The following is a 23,060-nucleotide window of genomic DNA, read 5'->3' on the forward strand; positions in this document are numbered from 1 at the left end:
CATTATAACGAATAGTTGCTTGGTGGCCTGTTTGCTGTGAAGACACGATGCGGCATAGGGTTGTCAATGTATCATTTATTGGGGAAGGGAAGGGTGTGGTTGACGAAGTACGTTGCAATTGATTTCAGTAAACTTTTTCGACATGAAATACAGAATCAGGAATCTGACAATATGACTAAAACGGATCCTTATGGACGAGCGTCATATTTGATGGCAACCCTATCTCCATCAAACCTACATACATAGACCCACTACTAGCGAAGCCCCGTTTCCTCTGGGGAATCAGAAAGTACAAGGTGCATAATTTCGATGTCAGATCATGCTTCACTGGACACCATCCGCCTCCCTACCGATCTATCTGTCCGACCACGTCTGTTGAACATATCGGACTCAGTGCAAACTAGACTAATTAGTGTTACAACAGAGTGATTATGAACATTAATTGAATTAAGATAAATAAAATAATAAAACGATCCGCGGGGATGCATTGCAAATCACAGGTAACGTCGTAACGACTAAGTTAACCACCACACACGTCGATCGGAAATTAACTTTTATCGTTTTCCTGTGCAGTAGAGGTCTAGCTGTAGCGATTTTTTTGTTTGCATATGCGTTTCAACGCGGTCATTGGGACACCTATGCCAAAAGCACTCAGCTGATCGAGGAGGAGGCGGCGGACAGCTTGACGCATTTTGTCGGTTTCGATTGTAGTTGCAGTTGCTACTGTTACCACCGCTGTCAGCGGATGCTTCGAATGGGAGGCAGGCCATTATAATAAATGGGTTTGTAGTTTGATGCTGTCATCCTGTTCACCTTTTATCGTTTTCACATTTGAATTAATTCTGCATGGGTTCGAGCTCAAATTCGGAACGTTAGTGAAATAGGTTGGCACGAGGATGATCTATGCCACATTCAGTACTGTGTCCGACCGAGCGATCATACTTTCATGTAATGCAAAACGCATGTGATGGTTATTGGAATTATAAGTTGCGATCTTTGACTAACACGTTAATTTGATGTTTTACTTTTTCGCGGAGATTGGTGATTATAATTGAATTCATTATCGGGACCGAGCAATCCGAGTGTTCTGAATCATGGTCGAATAATGTATTTTAAATGTTCAAGGTACCCGGGGCTGAGGCCGCCATTCTCCAGTTTTCTTGAACCGGCATTCGCACCATATGTCCAGCTCATGGTAGTTTTCTGTGTCACCATGATTGTAAACTTGGTACAGCTCGTGGCTCATGTGTCTGTACCATGTTCCAGTTTATACTGTATCGCCAAGTATTGAACGCAGAATTCTTCTCTCAAACACCGAGCACTCGATAGTCTGCATCAGTCATCGCCGGAGCCTAATGACCGAACAACGCAACAGTGATTTGTATAGAGCCAGTTATATGGAAATCTGCAGGCTGCGTGTCTTAAATTGACTACGCAAACCGTAGAAAGTCACATTTGCTATAGCAACATGCCTTTTTACCTCGCGGCTAGCATCGTTATCACATATCACTAGCGTTCCAAGATATATGAATTTGTCGAAAGCCTCGTGCCGTACCCCATTGATTTCAACCTTGGAACCAACCAAGTGAATCGTTCTGCTGGAACACATCTAACGTCAAAAACCAGTAACCAGTTCAGGCACTATCTGCCACAGTTTATTTCGTTTCATTGATTCGTACGCCGTGTTGAAATCCTCGAGCAGCTGGTGATTCCGCAAGTTGTATTTCCGGAATTTATCCATGATTCGTCGCATGATAAGCATACGATCAGTGTGGTAAACAGAATACGGGAGAGTACCTTATAGGCAGAATTGATAATAGTTATACCACGGCAGTTATTATAATTGAGTTTATTAACCTTTTTGTAGATATGACCAATTTAAAGACATTTCTTCTTCCAAATTTTAAAAGTTAGGCCAGCATTCTGTTCTTCCCAACTGCCCTACCATTATTGAGCTCTCGAACTTTGTCCAACATTGGTGGATCAACAGTTCCCAATCCTCACTCTGTTTGTGCTTTCTCTACTCGTCTTGCCGTTCAATGGCAATGTTCACGCACTTCGCTACTCTTCTCACTTTTGGATCTTTCCGAAACACTTTTCTCCTATTTTCACCTGCTGGATCAGGACTTTCTTCTGCATCCACTGCACCTTCCGCTGGAGATCGCGCGCGAGTATAACGGGTTTGTAGGGAACTTGGGATATCGCGAAATAAAAACGAACTTCGATTGATTTTTCTGCGACCGACACCACTGATTGCTTTTAATTATCTGTTTTTATTCTATGTTGTTTGTTTACATTCGTCGTCTGTTTTATGGTACAGCTGATTGACAGCGGTTTTCGCGATGCAGAATCCATTTCTGCTTTATGCTCGCACAATGGGTTTGAAGTGTGAATCTTATGGTAAGTATCTTAACATTGCATTTGTTTCTAGGGTTAGTTTAGTTCACTTATTCTTAAATCTAGGTAAGTATTTACAAGTATATACAAAACATAAAATTTCATTTTCATTTCAGGTTCGTATTGGAGAATTAGAGGTGAGTATTGAACATTCCGGCCGCCAATGAAATTTTAAGGAATTCAACGGGCATTAGCGGCGGAAGTTCGAGCTTCTTGCGATGACTGACGTTCAACGGGATATGAAGACCTGGATTCGTCTTCTCGGTACAGGCCTCCTTACAGCTTCCAGGATGATTTTTCGAGGTGCGTCGGGTCCGACTGCTGGATACTGTCCGGGAGTGGTGTGCTCGGTTCCCTGAGCAAGGGCCTTCATTTGGCGTTGTTGACGTAGGGCTGCTAATTGGTGCGGGACTCTGTGCTACGATGGGTGGCGCTACTTCAACTGGAAGTAAGCAGAGCTTCGGGATGGCGCGTTGAACGATGCCGAAGGTCGACTTCACGGTGGCGACACGAACAAGGCCGTCAGGGCCGGGATGAACGCTGAGCACGCGTCCCAGGGGCCATTTCAACGGCGGTGCTCTCTCATCTTTGAGAGCGACGATGGAACCAACGGCTAGATTGTCCATGGCTTCTGTCCAGCGGTAGCGACTTTGCAGGGTGGCGAGATACTCCTTGTGCCAACGACTCCAGAAATGCTGAGTTAGCTGTTGTACTCGTTCCCATCGAGACAACCTGGATTCAGGAACTTCACGGCAATCTGGATCAGGTACCGCATTCAACGGACGACCAATCAGGAAATGTCCTGGAGTCAGAGCAAGCTCATCGGATGGATTGTCCGGCAACGGCGTGATTGGGCGAGAGTTTAGCATTGACTCGACCTGAATCAATGCGGTTTGCAGCTCGGATTCGGTTAGGTGGGCATTTCCGAGGATTTTGCGAAGCAGGGTCTTCACGGATTTCACGCAGGCTTCCCAGATTCCACCGAATGTGGGAGAGCGAGGTGGGATGAAGTGGAACTGTATTCCGTTGTCTGCGCATTCGTTTGCTACGGCATCTTGGTGAACTTGAGTTCGGAAAAGCTTCCGCAGTTCTTCCAGTTCTCGCTGTGCTCCAACAAAGTTCGTGGCGTTATCGCAGTAGATATGCGCAGGCTTTCCTCTACGGCCGACAAATCTTCGCAGGCTCGCAATGAATGTGCTAGTGGTCAGATCCGACACAAGGTCCAAGTGCACGGCTTTGGTAGCCATACATACGTATACGGTGATGTAGGCTTTGAAGAATGGCGATCTCTTATTTCGGAGTGACGTTCTCACGTACATTGGCCCAGCCAAGTCAACGCCAACATTCTGAAACGGGTACGCCTGGTTGACCCGAACAGATGGCAGATCCCCCATCAGCTGCTGCAACGGCTTGGGTTTGGCACGTGCGCATACCATGCAGCCGTGAACAATGTTGCGAACCAAGTTCCGTCCGCCGAGGGGCCAAAATCTTTGGCGCAACGAGGATAGTAGTAAGCTGGGACCGGCATGGAGCGTCTTATGGTGTTCTCTCGTGGCGATCATGTCGGTGAAACGATGTTTGGGGAGGACGATCGGGTGTCTTCCGTCGACAGGTATCGCTGCATTGTGAAGCCGGCCGCCGACACGAATAATGCCGTCTACGAGTGTCGGGTGCAGATACCGTAGCTTGGATTTACGGTTTACTTTTCCGACGGTTTCAAGTTGGCGTATCTCGTTGGCAAAGTACTGCTGTTGTATGCGACGGACCAGATTGAGCAGAGTGCGATCAATGTCAAGAGCCGTCAACGGGCCGACAAGAATAGGCTGGTGATTCTTACGGTGGAGACAATTAGCGGCGAAACGTCGAAGAAGTGTGCCGATCCGAAGTAGCTGACGAAGACTGGAATAGCGATCGACGATATCTGACGGTTCTACGCTCACGACCGGAAGGGCAATAGTCTGTCGGACCTCCGGTTGGTCTGAGTTTGAGGTCGCTACGACGTACTTCGCTGGCCAAGGAGCGAATATTAGTTTCAGCCACTGCGGTCCGTTCCACCACAGTGCACTGGCAAGGAGTTCATCGAGGTCCATTCCTCGAGAAACGAGATCAGCGGGATTGTCTTCGGATGGGACGTGATTCCAAACGGCGTGAGACGTCAGCTCTTGGATTTCAGCCACTCGGTTGGCTACGAACGTTTTCCATGTCGATGGAGTTGCGGATATCCAGTTCAAGACGATGGAAGAATCGGTCCACAGATATGTGGTTGCGGTGATGTCGATGCTGTCCTGAACTTGTTTCAGAAGTCTGGACAGGAGTTGAGCTGCGCATAGCTCGAGGCGTGGAATGGTTTGAGTCCCCATCGGAGCGACCTTGGACTTAGAAATCACCAAGCGAACTGTACAAGGGCCCTCGGCAGTTATTGACCGGAGATAGATGCATGCACCATATGCAGACTCTGAAGCGTCGCTGAACCCGTGAATCTCCAAGCGGTCGTAACCCGGACGTAACACATGGCGAGAAACTCGAAGGTGGGCAAGTGCTGAAAACTTCTGGTGAAATTCGTGCCATTCGTGAGCGAATCCGTTAGCCACGGGTGTGTCCCAGTCGAGATGGAGCTTCCAAAGACTCTGCAGCATGATTTTCGCCTTTGCAATGGTCGGTCCAATCAAACCTAAGGGGTCGAAAAGGCTGCTGATCTGAGAGAGGATCGTTCGTTTGTTCAGAACCGTGCATTCCTTCCAATTCGGCGTCTTGAACGAAAGAAAATCGGTCGACGGTTCCCAGCGGAGGCCAAGTGCAGTCACGGAGGACTCGTGGTCCAAATCGAGTAGTGTTTTCGTCTCTCGGAGCTCCAACGGAATGGTATCAAGAATAGCTTGACAATTCGAAGACCATTGTCGGAGAGGAAGTCCTGCGCATGCGAGCATTGCAATGAGCTGGTTGCAGGTAACGGCGAGAGATTCAGCATCGTCAGAACCGGACAGCAAATTGTCGACGTAGAAGTCGTGGCGGACAGCGGGTTCCGCCAGCGGAAAATGTTGCCCTTCATCATCGGCGAGCTTCTGCAGCACCCTAGTTGCCAAAAATGGAGCACTGCTTGTGCCGTATGTGACGGTGCGGAGCTGGTAGCTCTTCAGTGGAGCCTCGGGATCGTCGCGCCAGAGAATTCGCTGCAGCGGTTGGTCGGTGGGATGGACCAAAATCTGCCGGTACATTTTTTCAATGTCCGCAGATAACACGAACTGGTGGATTCGAAAACGGAGGACAATCGTCACGAGAGTGTCCTGGATTGTGGGACCAGGAAGCAGGACATCGTTCAGCGAGATACTGGACTTCGAGCGGCATGATGCGTCGAATACGGTACGAAGCTTTGTAGTGGTGCTGTCGAGTTTCATCACAGCGTGGTGTGGAAGGTAGTATTGCGGTTGCGCGTCGATTTCATCGGGGCCAATCTCCCGCATATGTCCCAATCTCACGTACTCGTGGATGAACTGCTGATACATCGCCTTCTTATCGGGACTCGCACCGAGTGATCGTTCCAGAGAGAAGAAGCGGCGGGTGGCGTTGTATTTGTTGTCCTTTAACTCAGTCTAGTTCTTGATCTCGCACAGACCAGAAGCTAAATACACACCGCTCGTTCACAGCAAAGCAAACGAACGAATTTTTACCCGCGTCGCTTCGTTTCTTCTTTACACCAGTAACAGAAAAAAGCCTCGTTGCCCCACGGTGAGCAAAATGAGCGAACAAAAAAGCAAAGTGCGCCCGCTAAGGGAAAACACTGTCGTGATTGACTTTACGCAAACTCGACGAAGACCTACAGTGCGTGAGGTGGAACAGTTAATAAAAGTGAACATGAATCTTGATCTTGCGGCAGTTACACACCTCCAGCTGCATCACACTAAAAACGTGATACTAATAACGTTCCAGACGCTATCCGATGCAGAATTCTTTAGTGTGATGAATAATATGCAACACGAAATCGAATACGAAAACATTAAAACCAAGATCCCCGTCTATATAGACCGAGATTTTACTGAAGTTTTATTGCATGATTTGGCACCGCGCACCAGCTCCGAGTACATTAAAAAATACATGTCCCAATACGGAGAAGTGGAATCCGTCAAGAATGACACATGGAGAAACTTTTTCCCCGGTATTCTCAACGGGGTTCGTATCGTCAGAATGCAGCTGCACAAACCTATACCATCTTACTTGACCTTCGAATGCAAATCTTCTCAAGGGATTACCTACATTCAAAAAACCCTTTGCACATACCCTGGACAGACGCCCACGTGCCAGTTCTGCAACCAAACGGCACACTACGGTAAACCATGCGCTAAAACTGCTGCGGAAAATGGATCTACTACAACACGCACTGATAAACAGCCTTCCACCGCTAAACCACAGTCAACCGGCCAAAAGATAATCTCCGATAGCCCAAAGCAAACATCCAGTACATCGGCCGCAGGAATGACTAAAAAAGAAGACGGATACACCAAGGTCACTAGTAAACACAAAAAGCATCAAATATCAGCCAACAGTGAACAATCAACCAACTCTAGCGATAGTGATATGGACGTACACGAGAGCGATGAAGAGGACACACAGATTAACCAACAAGCAGCAAACGGTAAAGGGAATAATGGCAATAACGCTTCGCCCCCGAGAAAGATAACGAGAAACAGCAAGCAGTGCGCCCAGGACAGACGATCGCAATAATTTTCGCATTTTTCTTATACTTTTGAAATGTAATTTCCTGAAATGTTTATTATTTCTAAAAAAGGCGAATGACCCTTGTGGTTAAAACCTTTATAAATAAATAATAATAATAATAATAATAATAATTGTCCTTTAACTGCCAAAGCAGCTCGTCACGCTTGGGCAGCTTGACGACGTAGCGGCCTTCGGAGTTGCGGGTGGTGTTCTTCAAGAAATGTTCCTCACAGTATCGTTCCGACGGAGACCATCCCTTTGCATCGTGGACTTCTTCGAGCTGCCAGAATCGGTTGACCAATTCATCGATTGTGCAGGGATTACTGAACTGGCACTTGCGTGGATCGCTGTGATCGTGGTTTTCCAATAAACACTCTCCGGAGACGACCCAACCGAACTCTGTGTTCTGCAGAAGCGGTAACTCTTCCCCGAGTGATATCCTGCCGTATCGAAGAATTTGGAAGAAATGGGCGGCACCCAGAATCATGTCGATGTCGCCAGTAACAGCGAATGTTGGATCTGCAAGCTCCACGTGCTTTGGAATCGGCCAGTGGCGGGCTTCTACCGTCGACTGGGGCAGCTTGACGGTAATGGAAGGCAGAACGAGCATGGAGCATTGTACGGAGAAGGAAGTGACTCGAGAGGAGATGGTTATCGTGGCCTGGTATTCAACCAGCGTTGTAGTGTTTCCGATTCCGCTTATCGGGATAGCATGCGGCAATCGGATGCGAGGAAGCTGCAGTCGTTCGCAAAGAGCCCCAGAAACAAAGTTGCGTTGGGAAGCACAGTCCAGCAAGCAACGAGCAGTGACGATGCGACCTCTACCGTTACGGATATTCACTAGCGCAGTCGGAAGGAAAACGGTTCCAGGAATCACTTCACCAGTATGTGATACGAGGGCAGTCTGAGAACTCATGGAAGGCGCATGAATGTGGGATAAGTTTGCGATTGAGGTAGAGGTAGACGGTTGCTGGATGGGAGCTTGCGAAACAGACTGGGGTGACAGTGAGTTTGGAGCATGCAGCGCAGATGCTGCGGTGAGAGTCGGCTGGAGGGCAACACAGCAAGTTGATCCGGTGGCTTGACCAGAAGCGGGATTGTCGTCAGAGGGCTCAGTATGAAGAAGCGTGTGGTGCTTCTTGGTACATGTACGGCATCTTGACCCAGAACAGTTCCGGGCATAATGGGAACTCGATCTCAAACAGTTAATGCAAAGGTTTTTCTGTCTTACCAGATCGATCCGTTGGCGAAGGTTGAGTTTCCGAAATTCCGGACAGCTGTACAGGTAGTGACTCTCACCGCACTTGTCGCACGGCTTCGGCTTGCTGGCGCTGGAAGAGGGTGTACTGGATACTGCAGTTTGCTGTGTAGCTGCGACTGGAAAGGCTGCTAGCTTGGATGTCGGATTTGGCTTGCTGCGAGGAGGAGCGGTGTTCGAAGTGGCTGAAGAAACTGCTTGCAAAACTCGAGCGTAGTTCTGGAGGAAGTTTACCATCGTCACGTATGATGGCATTGAAGTTGACGCACCAGTGCTTGTGTCCTCTGATGTGCCGGCGGTTCCTCCCAGAACCGAAGCGATGTTGTCAGCATCGAGTTTGCTACAGTGGTTCTCCCATTCCCGGAGCGTACAAGGATCGAGGCGTATAGATAGCTGGTAAACCAGGATAGAGCTCCATCGGTCTGCTGGTTCACCCAAGCTCTTCAGAACGGAGATCTGCTGCTCGAAGCGATCGATCAGCGCAAGCAGATCTTCAGCTGATTCCTTGCGCATCGCTGGAGTGTCGAAAAGCGTCCGAATGTGACACTTGATTAACTGCCGGTTGTTCTCAAAACGCAGCCGCAACGTTCGCCAAGCGTCCTTGTAGCCCTGCTCGCTTATTTTGATAGGGTCGAGAATGCGCGCTGCCTCTCCTTGAACGAGGCCCTTCAGATAGTGCATCTTCTCGACCGCACTGATGTCGCTCCGGGAACCTACTGCGGATTCAAATGAATCGCGAAAAACACACCAGTCTTCCAACTTACCGCTAAACTTGGGTAGGTTAAGCTCCGGAAGCCTGATGTTCATTGGTCTCGATGGTGCGGGGTTGGCAGAAGGGGGAGAACGTGTTTTCTTCGCCAGTTTGGCCAAGTAGAAGGACCGAAGAGCATAATAGCGACCGTCGAACAACTGCCGTTCCTTTTTCAGGTCGATTGGCTCCTTATCGGTGGAAAACATCTCCAATTTCACCACCGTCCGGTGAAACTCGTCGTAAAATTTCTCCAACTTTTCCGCCCACGCTTCTACTTGGCCCGCAAACTTACTGTCCTTGTCGAACTCCTTCGCATAATATTCCAACAAAGCCATTGAATCGACAATATTCTGCTTCGTCAGCTCCAACTCACTGAATTTCCTCTCGTCGGCCATTTTCTTCTTCGGTAGCGCCGTATTCCCGTTCACTCACGCACTTTTCAACCTCCAAGAATCAAAAATGCACCCGAGCAGTCAATTTGCCAAATAAAAATTTCACCGCGAAACTTTAACACTTTTTCGAAAATCTCTCTTCAGAAATATTTACGTTCCAGCACGGCGCGCACCGTTCAGGCAGTAGGTAAACAATGCACACTACCTACGCTATCGTCAGCTGGCTGTGTCTCGCACGCACTACTCGTTGTGACGATGTAAATATTCTGCGATGGTGGATTCTTGGAGGGAACACTATGCGGTTTTGTTTGCACTACCGCGTAAAATGGCTAGTTTGCCGCTTGGGGACGCTACCGAAAATCACCTTTCGCGCACTTTTTCTGGCTCTACCCGTCTTCAGCGGGGCCGTTCTTTGCGATTTTTTCGCCTATTCTGGGCAATTTACAATCACTTTTTGCCTCTTCTGGGCACCTTTCGTTCACTTTTTGCCTATTCTGGGCAGTTTTCTGTTCACTCGCGGGCACTTTTTCTTCAATATCCGGCTCGAAGGACCAAATTTATGTTCACGCACTTCGCTACTCTTCTCACTTTTGGATCTTTCCGAAACACTTTTCTCCTATTTTCACCTGCTGGATCAGGACTTTCTTCTGCATCCACTGCACCTTCCGCTGGAGATCGCGCGCGAGTATAACGGGTTTGTAGGGAACTTGGGATATCGCGAAATAAAAACGAACTTCGATTGATTTTTCTGCGACCGACACCACTGATTGCTTTTAATTATCTGTTTTTATTCTATGTTGTTTGTTTACATTCGTCGTCTGTTTTATGGTACAGCTGATTGACAGCGGTTTTCGCGATGCAGAATCCATTTCTGCTTTATGCTCGCACAATGGGTTTGAAGTGTGAATCTTATGGTAAGTATCTTAACATTGCATTTGTTTCTAGGGTTAGTTTAGTTCACTTATTCTTAAATCTAGGTAAGTATTTACAAGTATATACAAAACATAAAATTTCATTTTCATTTCAGGTTCGTATTGGAGAATTAGAGGTGAGTATTGAACAGGCAACTCAAAGTGTTCCTTGCACATGGCGGTGGTTTTTGTAGGACCGGTAAACAGATGCCCGTCCCGGTCGTTAATCATGAGCGGCGCAGGGCTGTTTTTCTACCTTATACTGGAGAATGTTTTGTAAAACACCCTAAACCAAAATCGTTGTACATTTTCTAACGCCTGGAACGGGTTGTCCTGCGCGAATTTTGCAACCTATCAGATATTAGTCAGAGTCGACGTTCAGTTCTCAAAAGTTTCTGACATCAATGACATCGAGAAATGTCGACCGTTAATCAAGGAAGCTTCGTTCAGTTAGATCTAACAAATTTCATTTTCGGTAGAACAACGCAAAAAAGTCTTTCGGAAATGGGGAGCTTGGGTTGCTTATCTATCCTTCCGGCCATCATAGCGTATAGTGTATCTACAAATGCAATATGATACCTGGTGCAGAAAGTGCACCAATTACCTGGCAATCTTCTTTCATTCGATTGTCTGCTCAGGAAATCATTTTCCGTACCCAAATATCGCATGTGACGCTAGTGATAAATAGAGAAACACACGAAGATGGTGAAAGAGCAGTGGGTACAAGGCCAAGTGCTTCCCGGATGGTACCAAAATGATAAGCAAAGGGAAAGTAAGGGTTATGTTCGGGGTCTGGAAGGCGACCATTTCGCATTTATTTCAGCAAACCAAAATCTCTACTATCTCTTCAGTTTCTGCCATCAAAATGTCGCGAAAGGAATAATTCATCTTCACGCAGATCATATGATACGAGTACAAATTTCCACAGTATCCTCGGCAAATAATAATAATCTGAATCGTCGTTTACCTTGTTGCATGCCATTATCTCTATGGGAATGACCCTTGCTTGAGGAGTATCGACTTTATCGACAATAAATAATATCACAATCGCCTACTTCGCACTACGGAGGTTTCAGTGAATGAGATTTAGATGGAGCTGCAATCGACGAGTGAAATGTACGGGAGATAATTGGCTCTCAAACGTGAAACTTTTTCGCTCGATGCGCCAACTAGATTTCATTTTGGTACCAATCAAATGATGATGAAAATATTTTCTTGCATTGATGATATAGGATGGTTGTTCTATTTTAATTGTTTTAAAATAAATCTCACATAGTTTCACCAAAAGTTTGATTACAGATGATAAGAAAACACTCGTCCTTTCGTTTGACATCAAAACATTCAGTTGAACTCAATATTTTATTGCGAATTATTGAGATCCGGAATTATTTTTGTATTGTTGAGGTTAGATTGGTTGTTTTAGATATGGAAAATGTTTATCTAGAAATTGGATTTATCGTTGGATAACCTCTACTGCCAACACCTGCACTCTTTAATTCATTGATTTTTGCCCACCATCGTGTTTTCTATCGAAATTTCAATATCTGAATTTCATTTTAGTGTAAATTGAAACCGGATGAACGAATTTTTAGTGATGTAACAAGAAATTTACCATCTGGATATTTTTCAGAGGTAGGAAACATATTTTCTTCATCAATATTACTTTTCATTAGAAGAAATAACATTTAATTATAATATTGATTGAATTTATTAAATTCAGAATTTACTTTCCAATGTGTTTTGAGAGATGAAAATAAAAACATCATCATTCCACTCCCGTGCCATCTGGCGGTCGACATGTAGCGTTAGATCACGAATTTCGTGAGTCAGTTCACACAGTGATTTCAACAATGCTACACACTGAAAAAAATTAGTAAAAATAAACAAATTTTGGTTTTAAATAACAATTTTCCCGTTTGATATAGTGACAAACAAGATTCAGGTTTGCTTCAATCAATACTGTTGGTTGAAATTACCAACTAATTTATTTGTTGGCTTTCCAGTAGTTTCAACAAATATTTCGTTTGAAACAACAAAATCATGATAAGTTTAACCGACCAAACAAGTTTGAAGAAACAAAAACAAATCGTTTGTGTTAACCAAAGGAGAGAACAACTCAAATTTAGTTGAAATTAAACAAAGATTCTGTTGGTTTTTAATAAAAGGTTCAGTTAGATCTAACAAATTTTATTTTGATTTAACAATGTTTCCATTTAATATATAAACAGAAGTATTTGTTGAACTAAACCAAATACATGCTTTCGAAAAACGCCCATTTCAGTTTGAAACAGTCATTCGCCACGTTTTTAATTCAACTGAACGTTTTGTTGATTCAAAAAGGCCTGATTCTTCTGCGTGTATCATGATTGGGAACAATTTAACTATTTTCACATTTCTTACATAAGGAATGTATAGGATTCGCTCACACTTTGAAAACTTTTTCCCAGGCCCCGAGGGTCGACTCTCATATACCAATCGACTCAGCTCGACAAAATAGGACAATGTCTGTATCTGTAATTATCTCCGCAACGGCTGAACCGATCTTAACAAAACTAATTTCAAATGAAGGGCCTTACGTGCCAATTTCACAGCATTATTTTTGTTTTTATATATGTTGTGTACATTCTGAGAAACGAGTAATTTTGTAAAAACAGGACATGTATTAGGCCAATAACTTTTAAACACGGCAATTAGGCCATGCTATGTGTATGTAATTAGAAAGATTCTAAAGATACCTTTTTAACAAGCGATAGATTGTCAAAATCCGTAATTAAGCGGTGGAGATAGTAAACATTTTATATTTCTATTTCTCAACTACTAATTTTCAATAAATCAAAATGAGACCGTTACATACAGAGTATTGCATTATTGGTGTTATAGGGGCAAAACTAAAACAATTTTGAATATCGATGTATGAAGGCACATCTACGTAGTTGTTGCCGGGATCGGATTCACGTGCTTCAAGGAATTCGATCCCGAACACATTTTGTGAATTTTTTGAATAATGTATGAACTACTTTTAAAAAATTAACATGAAAGTACTTCAAACACAAAATAATGTATTAGTTCACTTCAAAGTGAAATTTTTTATAGAGTTGATGTATTTACCATTTGGTTTAAGCGTTGCATGAGATAGATGTTGGATTGAATGAATACACAGATCACCAAATAATCCACCTAGTAGTTAGATAATAGATTTCCTATATAATTCAAATTCATATTATAACCGTGGTATCACCAGGAGTTACTACATCTTGAAATCCCAAAATTCTATTGAAAATATGACATTTTTGCAAGATTTTGGTTATACTGCTCATGACGCACAAATTACCAGTTGTTTATAATAAGGATGTAAGCAATCGAAATATCGCCACACATATAAAAATAATGTCACGGCACTAACCATCATTTATCATTTCTCACCCCCTCTCTTTTATTTTTTCTTCGTAGACGTGGCACATTAATCTTGCTATTTCTCTATCTATTTCTAAGTTGTGCAATAAGATCTTCTACTAATCTGATATATTTGTTAATGTTCAAGACAAAACAATAAATCCCTATGCATAGTTTTTGCGTGATATTGTAGAGCAGAACTTTTCAGGGGAACAAATCATATATTACATCCTACTTGGCAAAGAAAATATTTGTAGTCCTGAGAAAATTTGCACAAACCTTGCTTCCCCCTGAGGATGATGATGACGATATCTCTTCGAAACGTTGCCCTATGGGAGGCATGTGACAAAAAATCGAAAACCACATCAACTCCAATTTGATTCCATTCTATGCTGAATGTTTATATGCACTTTATTTAAGGATATCCTTGTGAGTCTGAGAAAAATATTCGACTGAAAAGGGTAATATGGATGTTTGAAGCTATAAATCGGACTTCCCGTGAACATCGACAAGTTTGTACCTGTGTACAAAATTCCGTTCAACCCCAAACATGCTTCGTCTCGATGTACAAGTTCGCCTCGAACATCGAACCCAAGTGAACGTGAATGTGCAAACTCTAGTTCAAACATCCGTGTACGTACACCGGGTGCGTACACGAGAACGAAACGAACAAGGCAAAAAGAGTCATGTCGTGTTGTTTAGTGAATATGAGCGTCACTTTTTTGATTGGTTCAACTGAAGGCATTAATCCAGACTGCTAGGACCGAGGTAAGATTTCCGGACGTGACCGTTTAATGATCGCGCGAGCTGTGGGTTAATGTTTGAGAGCGCGTTTGAAAGTTTTAAGGTGCTACGTTTACTTTACTACCGGGGTGTTTTCATGTTGGCAAAATCGCGGGCGTAAGTATGTGTGGATTATTGCAATTACATGGTCGCGTTTGTGAGCAGGTTTATGTTCTCGCGAAGGCCACGAGCGTTTGTACCTAAATAAGTATAGATAGTGTATAGTAGAGATATACTAATAAAAGGAATCTTAACATGCCGAATAAAGAAAAAAGAGCTTGATTAGAAATGTATAAATTGACCAATACTATTTTGGTATACATCAGTAATTGAAAAGCAAACTAATAGACGTACAAAAGAAACAGACTAATGAAGTAGAATAGAAAAACACATGGAACATGCAATCAAACTCGTCTAAATGCAGCAAATGTTGTATATTTACTATTAACGACAACTGCTTTCTGTTAGACTTTCATCATGCTATGCTGGCCGGAAATGGCTGATTCACATACGTCGGTATTCATTGTACCCTAATTTATCCAATCCACCCTTCCCGTATGAATAGAACCAAATGCACAAATTGAACACCGGAAGTATAAGCAACTATTCTGTCATTATCAAATTGTGGAACAATGTTTGCAAACACGGCACACAGCAAAAGTCAATCCACGTCGACTAGCCGGTTGGCCATGTCACCGCGCACAGACCAGTGGTTGAGCGTTGGTATGCGCAGGTGCACAGTATAAAAAAAACATAGAACATCAGGAATCAGGAATCAGTAGCGTCTGGCTCAAATGGCACGTTCCCCATGTTGATCGGAGATTTGTGCCTTGCCAAGAATCGTCTTTTCATCATTTTCCTGATGGGAAGGATTGGGGAAGTGGTAAGGTTAGGGGTAAGGAAAAAAACGACACATAACAATTAAAACAGAGCATTCTGCACCCCCGGAGTGATGCTGAACGATCTGCAGGTGCTACAACAGCAGGAATAAAACTTCCAACCCCCGGAGGGATTTAGAACCTCTACTCAAACAGTGAGCGGATATATCAACACCCTCGAGGGGATATTGAGATAACAGAACGACAACACCCCCGAAGAGATATTGTCATTCAAATACGGCTAAAAAACTATAGCTCTTTACCACACTGGGTTAGGAACAAAAGCATATCCTTAAATTTCAGCTCTCTGTACATAGGTTCATCTATGTATGGAGAACCAAAAATCCGGATGCCCAATTACATTAATACAGGGCAATTGCATATCAAATGATATGATGTTCCGTAATCGGATTCACAAAAGATCACATGAATAATACTCAGCGCGCTGAATAATAGCCATGTGATAATTGAGTTTGCAATGTCCAGTCAGTGCCCTGACCAGAATACTGCAGTTGTGCTTGGAAAAATGCAACAAATTTCTTGACATTTTCGGACTCACATCCGGCAGAAAAGCCTTTGTTTGAACCAAGTTTGCAAGCTACGCCAATGGTTGGCATGTTCGAATGCAGCCCAAGAGCGAATCTTGTGCTTTATGCAACTTATTGACAGAGATAGAACTGGTTCTGGACCAACGAAATCAGTCGCAGCGCCAGCTCTAGCCAATTCGTCCGCCCATTCATTTCCAGTAATACCGGAATGACCGGGTACCCATAGAAGGTAGATAGCATTTGAAATGCTAAGTTCTTCGATTTGAGTTCGACATGCGATTACTAATTTCGATCTCGAATCTGCCGAACTAAGTGCTTTCACGGCAGCCTGACTGTCAGAGCAAAAATAGTTTCTTTTACCGCAAATTCCCTGTTGAAGTGCGGATTGTACGCCACACAGAATCGCAAAGATTTCTGCTTGGAATACGGTACAGTATCTACCAAGCGAATGAGATTGGTTTAATCTCATCTCATGACAATAGACACCAGCACCGGCTCGGCCCTCCAACAAAGAACCGTCCGTATAACAAACTACGTATTCTTCAAGTTGTCGCTCCATCCAGCCAGACAGCCATTCCTCACGAAGAGGAATTCTCACATTGAAAGTTTTAGTAGGAAAACTACATGTGAGTGTAAGGTCACTGGGAGCAAGTGCATATTCATCCCAAGTAACCATTTGGGGCCACAGTCCTGTGTGGCTAGTTACACGATCTATTGGGTTACTGTTCCAGAGCCCAGTAACATTAAGACGGTATGCACAAGAAAGTGCTTCTTCTTTCAGAAACACATGTAGTGGTTTTATGTTCAAGTGTGCCTCGAGAGCAGCAGTAGGTGTTGTCGAGAACACACCAGTCATCGCCATCAAGACCGTCCTCTGAAGATGGTTTAACTTTGATTGGATTGTCATGACTCCTCCCTTCTGCCACCAAACAAGGCACCCGTATGGCAGTATTGGTCTAACAATTGTTGTGTAGATCCACTGAATGTACTTGGGTTTGAGTCCCCAGGATTTGCCGAAAGCCCGTCTACATTGGCCAAAGGCCATGCAAGCTTTCTTGATCCTGAAATCGATGTGAGCTGTCCAATTAAGTTTTGAGTCGAGAATTACCCCAACGTACTTAACTGGATCTTCGACAATAATTTCAGAGTCAAAAAACTGCAATGGACGAGCTCCGGTTGTAATCCTTCGTTGCGTGAAAAGCACCATTGAGGTTTTATTTGGATTAACTGATAGTCCAACATGAAGACACCACCGCTCAACAACACATAAGGCTTGTTGCATCAAATCAAAAAGTGTGTTAATGCAAATACCGGTGATCATTATATGATAATCATCGGCGAAACCATACGTCGGAAACCCAAGCTCATTTAGTTTTCTCCACAAGCTATCGGCGATAAGGTTCCATAGAAGTGGTGAAAGCACACCACCTTGAGGACATCCGCAGACACTCAGTTTCCTCATCTCTACTTGTCTTAACGATGAGCACAGATGTCGGTTGCTAAGCATTGCGTGTATCCAGTTCGTGATATATGAAGGTACTCCATGATCTCGTGCTGCTTCCAAAATGGATTCGAAAGACACGTTGTCAAAAGCACCTTCAATATCGAGAATCACTCCTAAACTTGATTGCTTTTGTGAAAAAGCTTTTTCAATGTTGTAGACAACATTATGTAACAGGGTGGTAGTAGACTTCCCCCGCTGATATCCATGTTGCATTGCATGCAGCGGGTGCTCGCCCAAGCTACCATCCCGAATGTAGTGGTCGATTAAACGTTCCACTGATTTGAGAAGGAAGGAGGTCAGACTGATCGGTCTAAAGCTCTTTGCCTCCTCATAAGTGACGCGGCCACCTTTGGGAATGAATTTGACAGTTATTTCCATAACTGACATACTTCAACCCGCCGGATGCCACGCGGCCTCTAGGCTGGTTTTGTCCGGAGAAAGATAATAGAGTTATCAACCTCCTAGTGGACCACAACCAGTTACTGGGGAGTTCGCCCGGCTCTTCCCAGGCTCCGTTCGCCATTGAGAATATTTTAAACCCCCTCAACAATTTTACCCATAGCACGGGTCGCATGACACTATGGAATTGGGGTTCCCTGTTTGGTGCTACCACCGGAACAGGTAGTCCGTAGTGTAATTCTTAGCCGGTTGAAACAACCACTACCGACACTACACGGCTTATCTAGGCTGTTCGGAGAAAGAAGCTGACATTGATGGACAGCTCCCATAGATGGCCGAACAGCCGGCATGGAACATGCAATCAAACTCGTCTAAATGCAGCAAATGTTGTATATTTACTATTAACGACAACTGCTTTCTGTTAGACTTTCATCATGCTATGCTGGCCGGAAATGGCTGATTCACATACGTCGGTATTCATTGTACCCTAATTTATCCAATCCACCCTTCCCGTATGAATAGAACCAAATGCACAAATTGAACACCGGAAGTATAAGCAACTATTCTGTCATTATCAAATTGTGGAACAATGTTTGCAAACACGGCACACAGCAAAAGTCAATCCACGTCGACTAGCCGGTTGGTCATGTCACCGCGCACAGACCAGTGGTTGAGCGTTGGTATGCGCAGGTGCACAGTAGAAAAAAAAAAACATAAAAAAGGCCCATAAGCCCTGTCGGTCTCCTCGACGCATCACTATCGAGACGTAATGCAATAACCATCTTAAAGCAATTGTCTGTCAGAGGTTCTGTAGCACCAATGTACGCAATATGCTTGATGATGTTTGCAATACCGTCAAACCCCTCAACCTTGGGGAGGGAATATCGGTTATTTTCATTTTACCCATTTAATTCTGTTTATTTTTATTCTTTTTCTTCACAAAAAATATTTTGTTTATGACTTTTTTAATGGTATCCACCGGGGAAAACAGATCAAAAGCATTTATGTGAAAAAAATCCCCCAGAAGCGAGATTCGAACCAGTAAGCTTCGGGACACCGGCCCAATTCACTAATGAACTCAGTGTTTTGTTTGTTTGATTCATTCTATAAAATTTATTGGTTTTGTTAATTTTATTCGTATAATTAATTGTATTCGTTTCATTTTTTTCTTTTGTTTATTTTATTCGGTTCATATATTTGTTTATTTTATTCATTTTATATACTTCTTTCATTTCATTTAGTTTATTCATTTTATTATTCTTTTGATTTTTTCCCTGTTCATGTATTGTGTTCAGTTTCTTCATTTTATTAGTTCTGTTTAGTCATATCTTTTATTTATTTTAACGCAGCTGTTAGTTTCAAACAAATTTAATTCTAACTTTTTTATATTGTCAAATATGGCATTTAGCCCACTAATTTGATTTATTTTTTTTATTTCGATTTATATTAATCATTTTATGAACTTGATATCCTTTTTTGCCTTACTATTTTTTCAGTTTAATTTGCTTTATTGATTTTCTATAATTTATTCAGTTTGAGGTGTTATTGCAGGACTGTGTTCATCCCATCTATAGTTGGGTACCTACTTCGCATGAGTTCTGCAAACTAATTAATGATCCAATAGTATGTATGCGTAAGAAATGTCTCACCTTCATCGGTTTTTTTCACCGATTTCGCACAATAGTTTCGCCAATTAACACTATACTAAGCTTGAGGATCTTTCGGTCAAATGTTCGACTTGAAAGTAAAACACTGAAATAAAACATATTAAAAATTGCTAATACGGTACCTGTTTGACGGTTAATAGGGCAAACACTCTTTGCTTTGAAGAGGTGGTTGTCGACTGGTTGGCTGTGTAGAATTACTGAACAAAGATGCTTCGAATCATTGTAACGTTACGAAAGACAGTGTCTGTATTTACTCGTTCTATCATTGGTGGGGATGGTTGAAGCTTTCCTGACCGCGAGTAAAAAGTAAAATGGTGTACCAGCGACTTTAGTATCGTTTTTTCGTTCCTAATATTTCTTTCATTTTGTACATTGCCCCATTTCAAAAATAACTCATTAAAAATTCGGAAATACTGCTGACAAGGTTTATATCTTATAAAAAGATCTAGTGGCTCACTCAGTCAATGTCGGGTTGTTGGTTAAAAAGGATTACCGCGTGTACGTGCCCGCACGCAAAGTTGAGATTGATGGCGTGGAAAGCGAGAGTGAATAGTAATGATCTGCTGAAGCACAGCGTTGGCTGCTTTAAAAACCTCTTGCTTTAGTCAGCCCAAACGATTATATTCAGTAACAATCGTAGTTGACGAAACTTAATCGTTAGGTTCCAAATGCAGCTGACGTTAAAGATACGTAACTTGTAAACCTCTTTCAACTCTTTGTATGCATAATGGTGGATAAAAATACTTTAAAAATTGAGTTAACCTTTAATTAGCCATCAATGTGTAACAAAACAATTAGTTTTAATTAAACCGAATGTTCCGACGCAATATTTGTTTCAATTAGAACGTTATTCGTTTATTGAGTTTAGCTGAAAAAAGATTACAATCAAGGAATTGTTTTATATCAGATATTTTAGCGATATAGCAGAAAGATTTTTTTTTACTTGGGCGAAGTAAAATTTTTCATCAACAACGCACTCGGATCGTCTGGAATACTGATCTGGAACTGCAGCAGTACCACCAGATATGTTACCATGGTAGCCAAAAGCTGAAAGAGTGATATAGTTCATTAACAACGGCTACGACGGATTAAAACATTCCCGTACCGATTTGAACAAGGTTCTATTGACATCGAAAAAACCACCAAGGTTGATACTAGAAGGATTCATCTCCGTCGCCCGCAGAAACATGTTGATCTCCGTTTGAGCATCCGAGTTCATCCAGCTAAGCTCAACCATTAGCAGCTTCTTCTGAAAGTTAGTTCTGACGTTGAACGAGGCGTAGTGAGCTTCATCGCAAATGAAAAACAGAAACCCAATGCTGCAGAAGGCAGTCACGGCCAGACCAATGTCCTTAATTCCGAATCCCTCCGAAATTTGCGACAATAACCCATAGATCGACAGTGTAATGATGAAAAACAGATACAGGCAGATGAATACGAAAGTGTAACATGTCGCAAAACCGGTGTCCCTTGCCAGTTTGCTCAATCGTAACCACAGCGAACGATACTCCGAGACCATCGCAGCCGGACCGACATGTCGTAGAGCCTGAAAGTAAAATTTATTCAATATAATCCCTCTCGATTAAATTTCCAGCTACCCTTTGAAAATCCTCGGCAAGAATTTTGGCTGTTGTACTTAGAATTTCACACGCCATATACCAATATCCTCCCATCATGTAGGTCAACGTATCCAGGATGCAGTAGAGAATGACCTGAGCTACCTCAAACTCAGCCATCGTAACATGAGTGATCGCCACCGCAGCACACGATAACATCGGCAGGAAAATGGCAATTATGAGACCCTTTGTTTTGAGTTCGAGCGCCAAGTCGTGACCTGCCGTTTTTCGATATAGGGCCTCGAAATCGACCCAACTGTTAAGGAGAGTGGCCACCTTGCGGGTTTCGTACCACATCATGGGAATGATCAGTAGTGGCAGGATGTTGACGATGAATAGATACGCGATGACTGCCTCCTCGAAGCGACCTTCCAACGTGCGAACCAGTTCAATCCGATGGATCATGATGAAGGTGGCGTAGATCTTAAATTACTCACAGTTCCGATTAGTGTGGTTAGTTTTGATTTTTTTTGGTTCATACTTACGGTTATACACACCATAATCAGTGCACCATATACCACTGCAGGACTAGCACAAGCGAACAGGGTGACTCCTGCCGTAGGTCTCGTGAAAGGACATACTCCTAGCAGGCGGAGCACGTTGAATATCGGGCTTGTGTTTTCGTAGATAATATCCTGCGTTCAAGTTTTTGATTATGGAAAAATTTCATCGATTGACTGCTATCCGGTACTTACAGATTTGTTATTCAGATCACTTCCTGGCCCAAAAGCCTCTTTCGGTCGGCCGCTTGGTGGTGGAAATCCTATTTGGTTACTAAACCCGTTTGAAACTCGACCTAGATCTTCCTGATAGACTGGTTTCACGTTTAGGAACATAGTTCTTTGTTTGTCCTCTAGACCAGTTTCAACATAGCGCAGGGAATCTTGATTGAAGAAAAGGGTCATTTTTCGGCTTTCAAGTGCCACAAACGTGTAACTCAAGGGAGCGAACTTGACTGATACATAACATATCCTCCTACAGTAGTAAGGACATGCTATTTCGCTGATTAGAAATCGATTGTTATTGAAAGTTTGTGGGACGGTTGAAAAATTGAAAGGTAGAGGAAAGTTTATATTGTACTTTGCTGACTGGTTTGTTTGTTGTGTATCCCTTTGAATTTTAATTGAGTGCAAAAATCGACCAAGAGCTTCGGGCGTAAAACTCAGATAGAATGCTTTGAAGTGTTTATGTTCGGCATGTAAGTTGGTCCTGACACAGAGTTAGTGACGAAGTATTCTTTTTGGCCTAGAAGATTCTTCGGCGTAAGCATTGTTTTAGTAGATTCCAGCGAAGGCAATTGACTCTAATAATGAGGTGAAAATTGGGGGGATCAATCTACATCATTCATTCCGGTCGATATAAAAGCTAAACACGTTTATTACTTTAAAGTTTTTATTAAAATAAAAAAAGGTTTCATCTAACAAATAGTTTATTCAGGCCCGTGCGTAGAAAATGCTCATGGGGAGGGTTTTGATTTTTCTACGTTTCTTATAAAAGAAAGGATAAACTTTGACGACTTTTTATGAGACCTGGAAGGCCGAGTATTGTGTACAAATCGACTCAGCTCAACAAATTGGGCAAATGTCTATTATCGAGAAGGAATGGAATTGGTTAGCGGTAGTTTCTGATTGGTTTGAAGTAGTTAATCCTACCGACTAAACAACCTCCTGTATCTTGCCATCCTCATCCATCCGGCGCCATCGTTAAACCGTATAAACATTGTTCCTAAAATCGTGAATAAAGTACCATGAATTCTGTAATATTCTCGTTTTTACGCTACGAAAACAGGACTATGAACAAAAATCATGTATTTTATAATTATGTTAGATTTCGCTTTAGTGACACCCTCA

The 23,060-nt window shown here is 43.1% G+C and overlaps 2 protein-coding genes across 2 annotated transcripts; both read right to left on the reverse strand.

Moving 5' to 3' along the window:
- Positions 1–2,528: 2,528 nt before the first annotated feature.
- On the reverse strand, positions 2,529–5,900 carry LOC131681134 (uncharacterized). Its single transcript, XM_058961844.1, has one exon. It carries the CDS (start codon positions 5,898–5,900, stop codon positions 2,529–2,531), a length of 3,372 nt encoding a protein of 1,123 aa, XP_058817827.1.
- A 14,524-nt stretch (positions 5,901–20,424) lies between these two features.
- Positions 20,425–22,230, reverse strand: LOC131682229 (gustatory and odorant receptor 24). The gene is made up of 5 exons (XM_058963572.1): positions 21,906–22,230; positions 21,696–21,845; positions 21,193–21,633; positions 20,700–21,140; positions 20,425–20,641 (listed from the first exon to the last, which is right to left on the reverse strand). Exons 1-5 carry the CDS (start codon positions 22,113–22,115, stop codon positions 20,534–20,536), a joined length of 1,350 nt encoding a protein of 449 aa, XP_058819555.1. The 5' UTR covers positions 22,116–22,230; the 3' UTR covers positions 20,425–20,533.
- Positions 22,231–23,060: the final 830 nt, after the last annotated feature.

Source organism: Topomyia yanbarensis, chromosome 2, assembly GCF_030247195.1.
Source record: "Topomyia yanbarensis strain Yona2022 chromosome 2, ASM3024719v1, whole genome shotgun sequence".
NCBI classification, from domain to species: domain Eukaryota; kingdom Metazoa; phylum Arthropoda; class Insecta; order Diptera; family Culicidae; genus Topomyia; species Topomyia yanbarensis.

What these genes read in the sequence shown, in the direction of transcription:
- LOC131682229 (XM_058963572.1), bottom strand. Translation starts at nt 22,115, where the DNA reads ATGACCCTTTTCTTCAATCAAGATTCCCTGCGCTATGTTGAAACTGGT. An exon ending in TTGCCGAGGATTTTCAAAGG is followed by an intron (nt 21,141 to 21,192) that starts GTAGCTGGAAAT and finishes TTTTACTTTCAG; the next exon opens with GCTCTACGACATGTCGGTCC. An exon ending in ATAGAACCTTGTTCAAATCG is followed by an intron (nt 20,642 to 20,699) that starts GTACGGGAATGT and finishes TCACTCTTTCAG; the next exon opens with CTTTTGGCTACCATGGTAAC.
- LOC131681134 (XM_058961844.1), bottom strand. Translation starts at nt 5,900, where the DNA reads ATGTATCAGCAGTTCATCCACGAGTACGTGAGATTGGGACATATGCGG.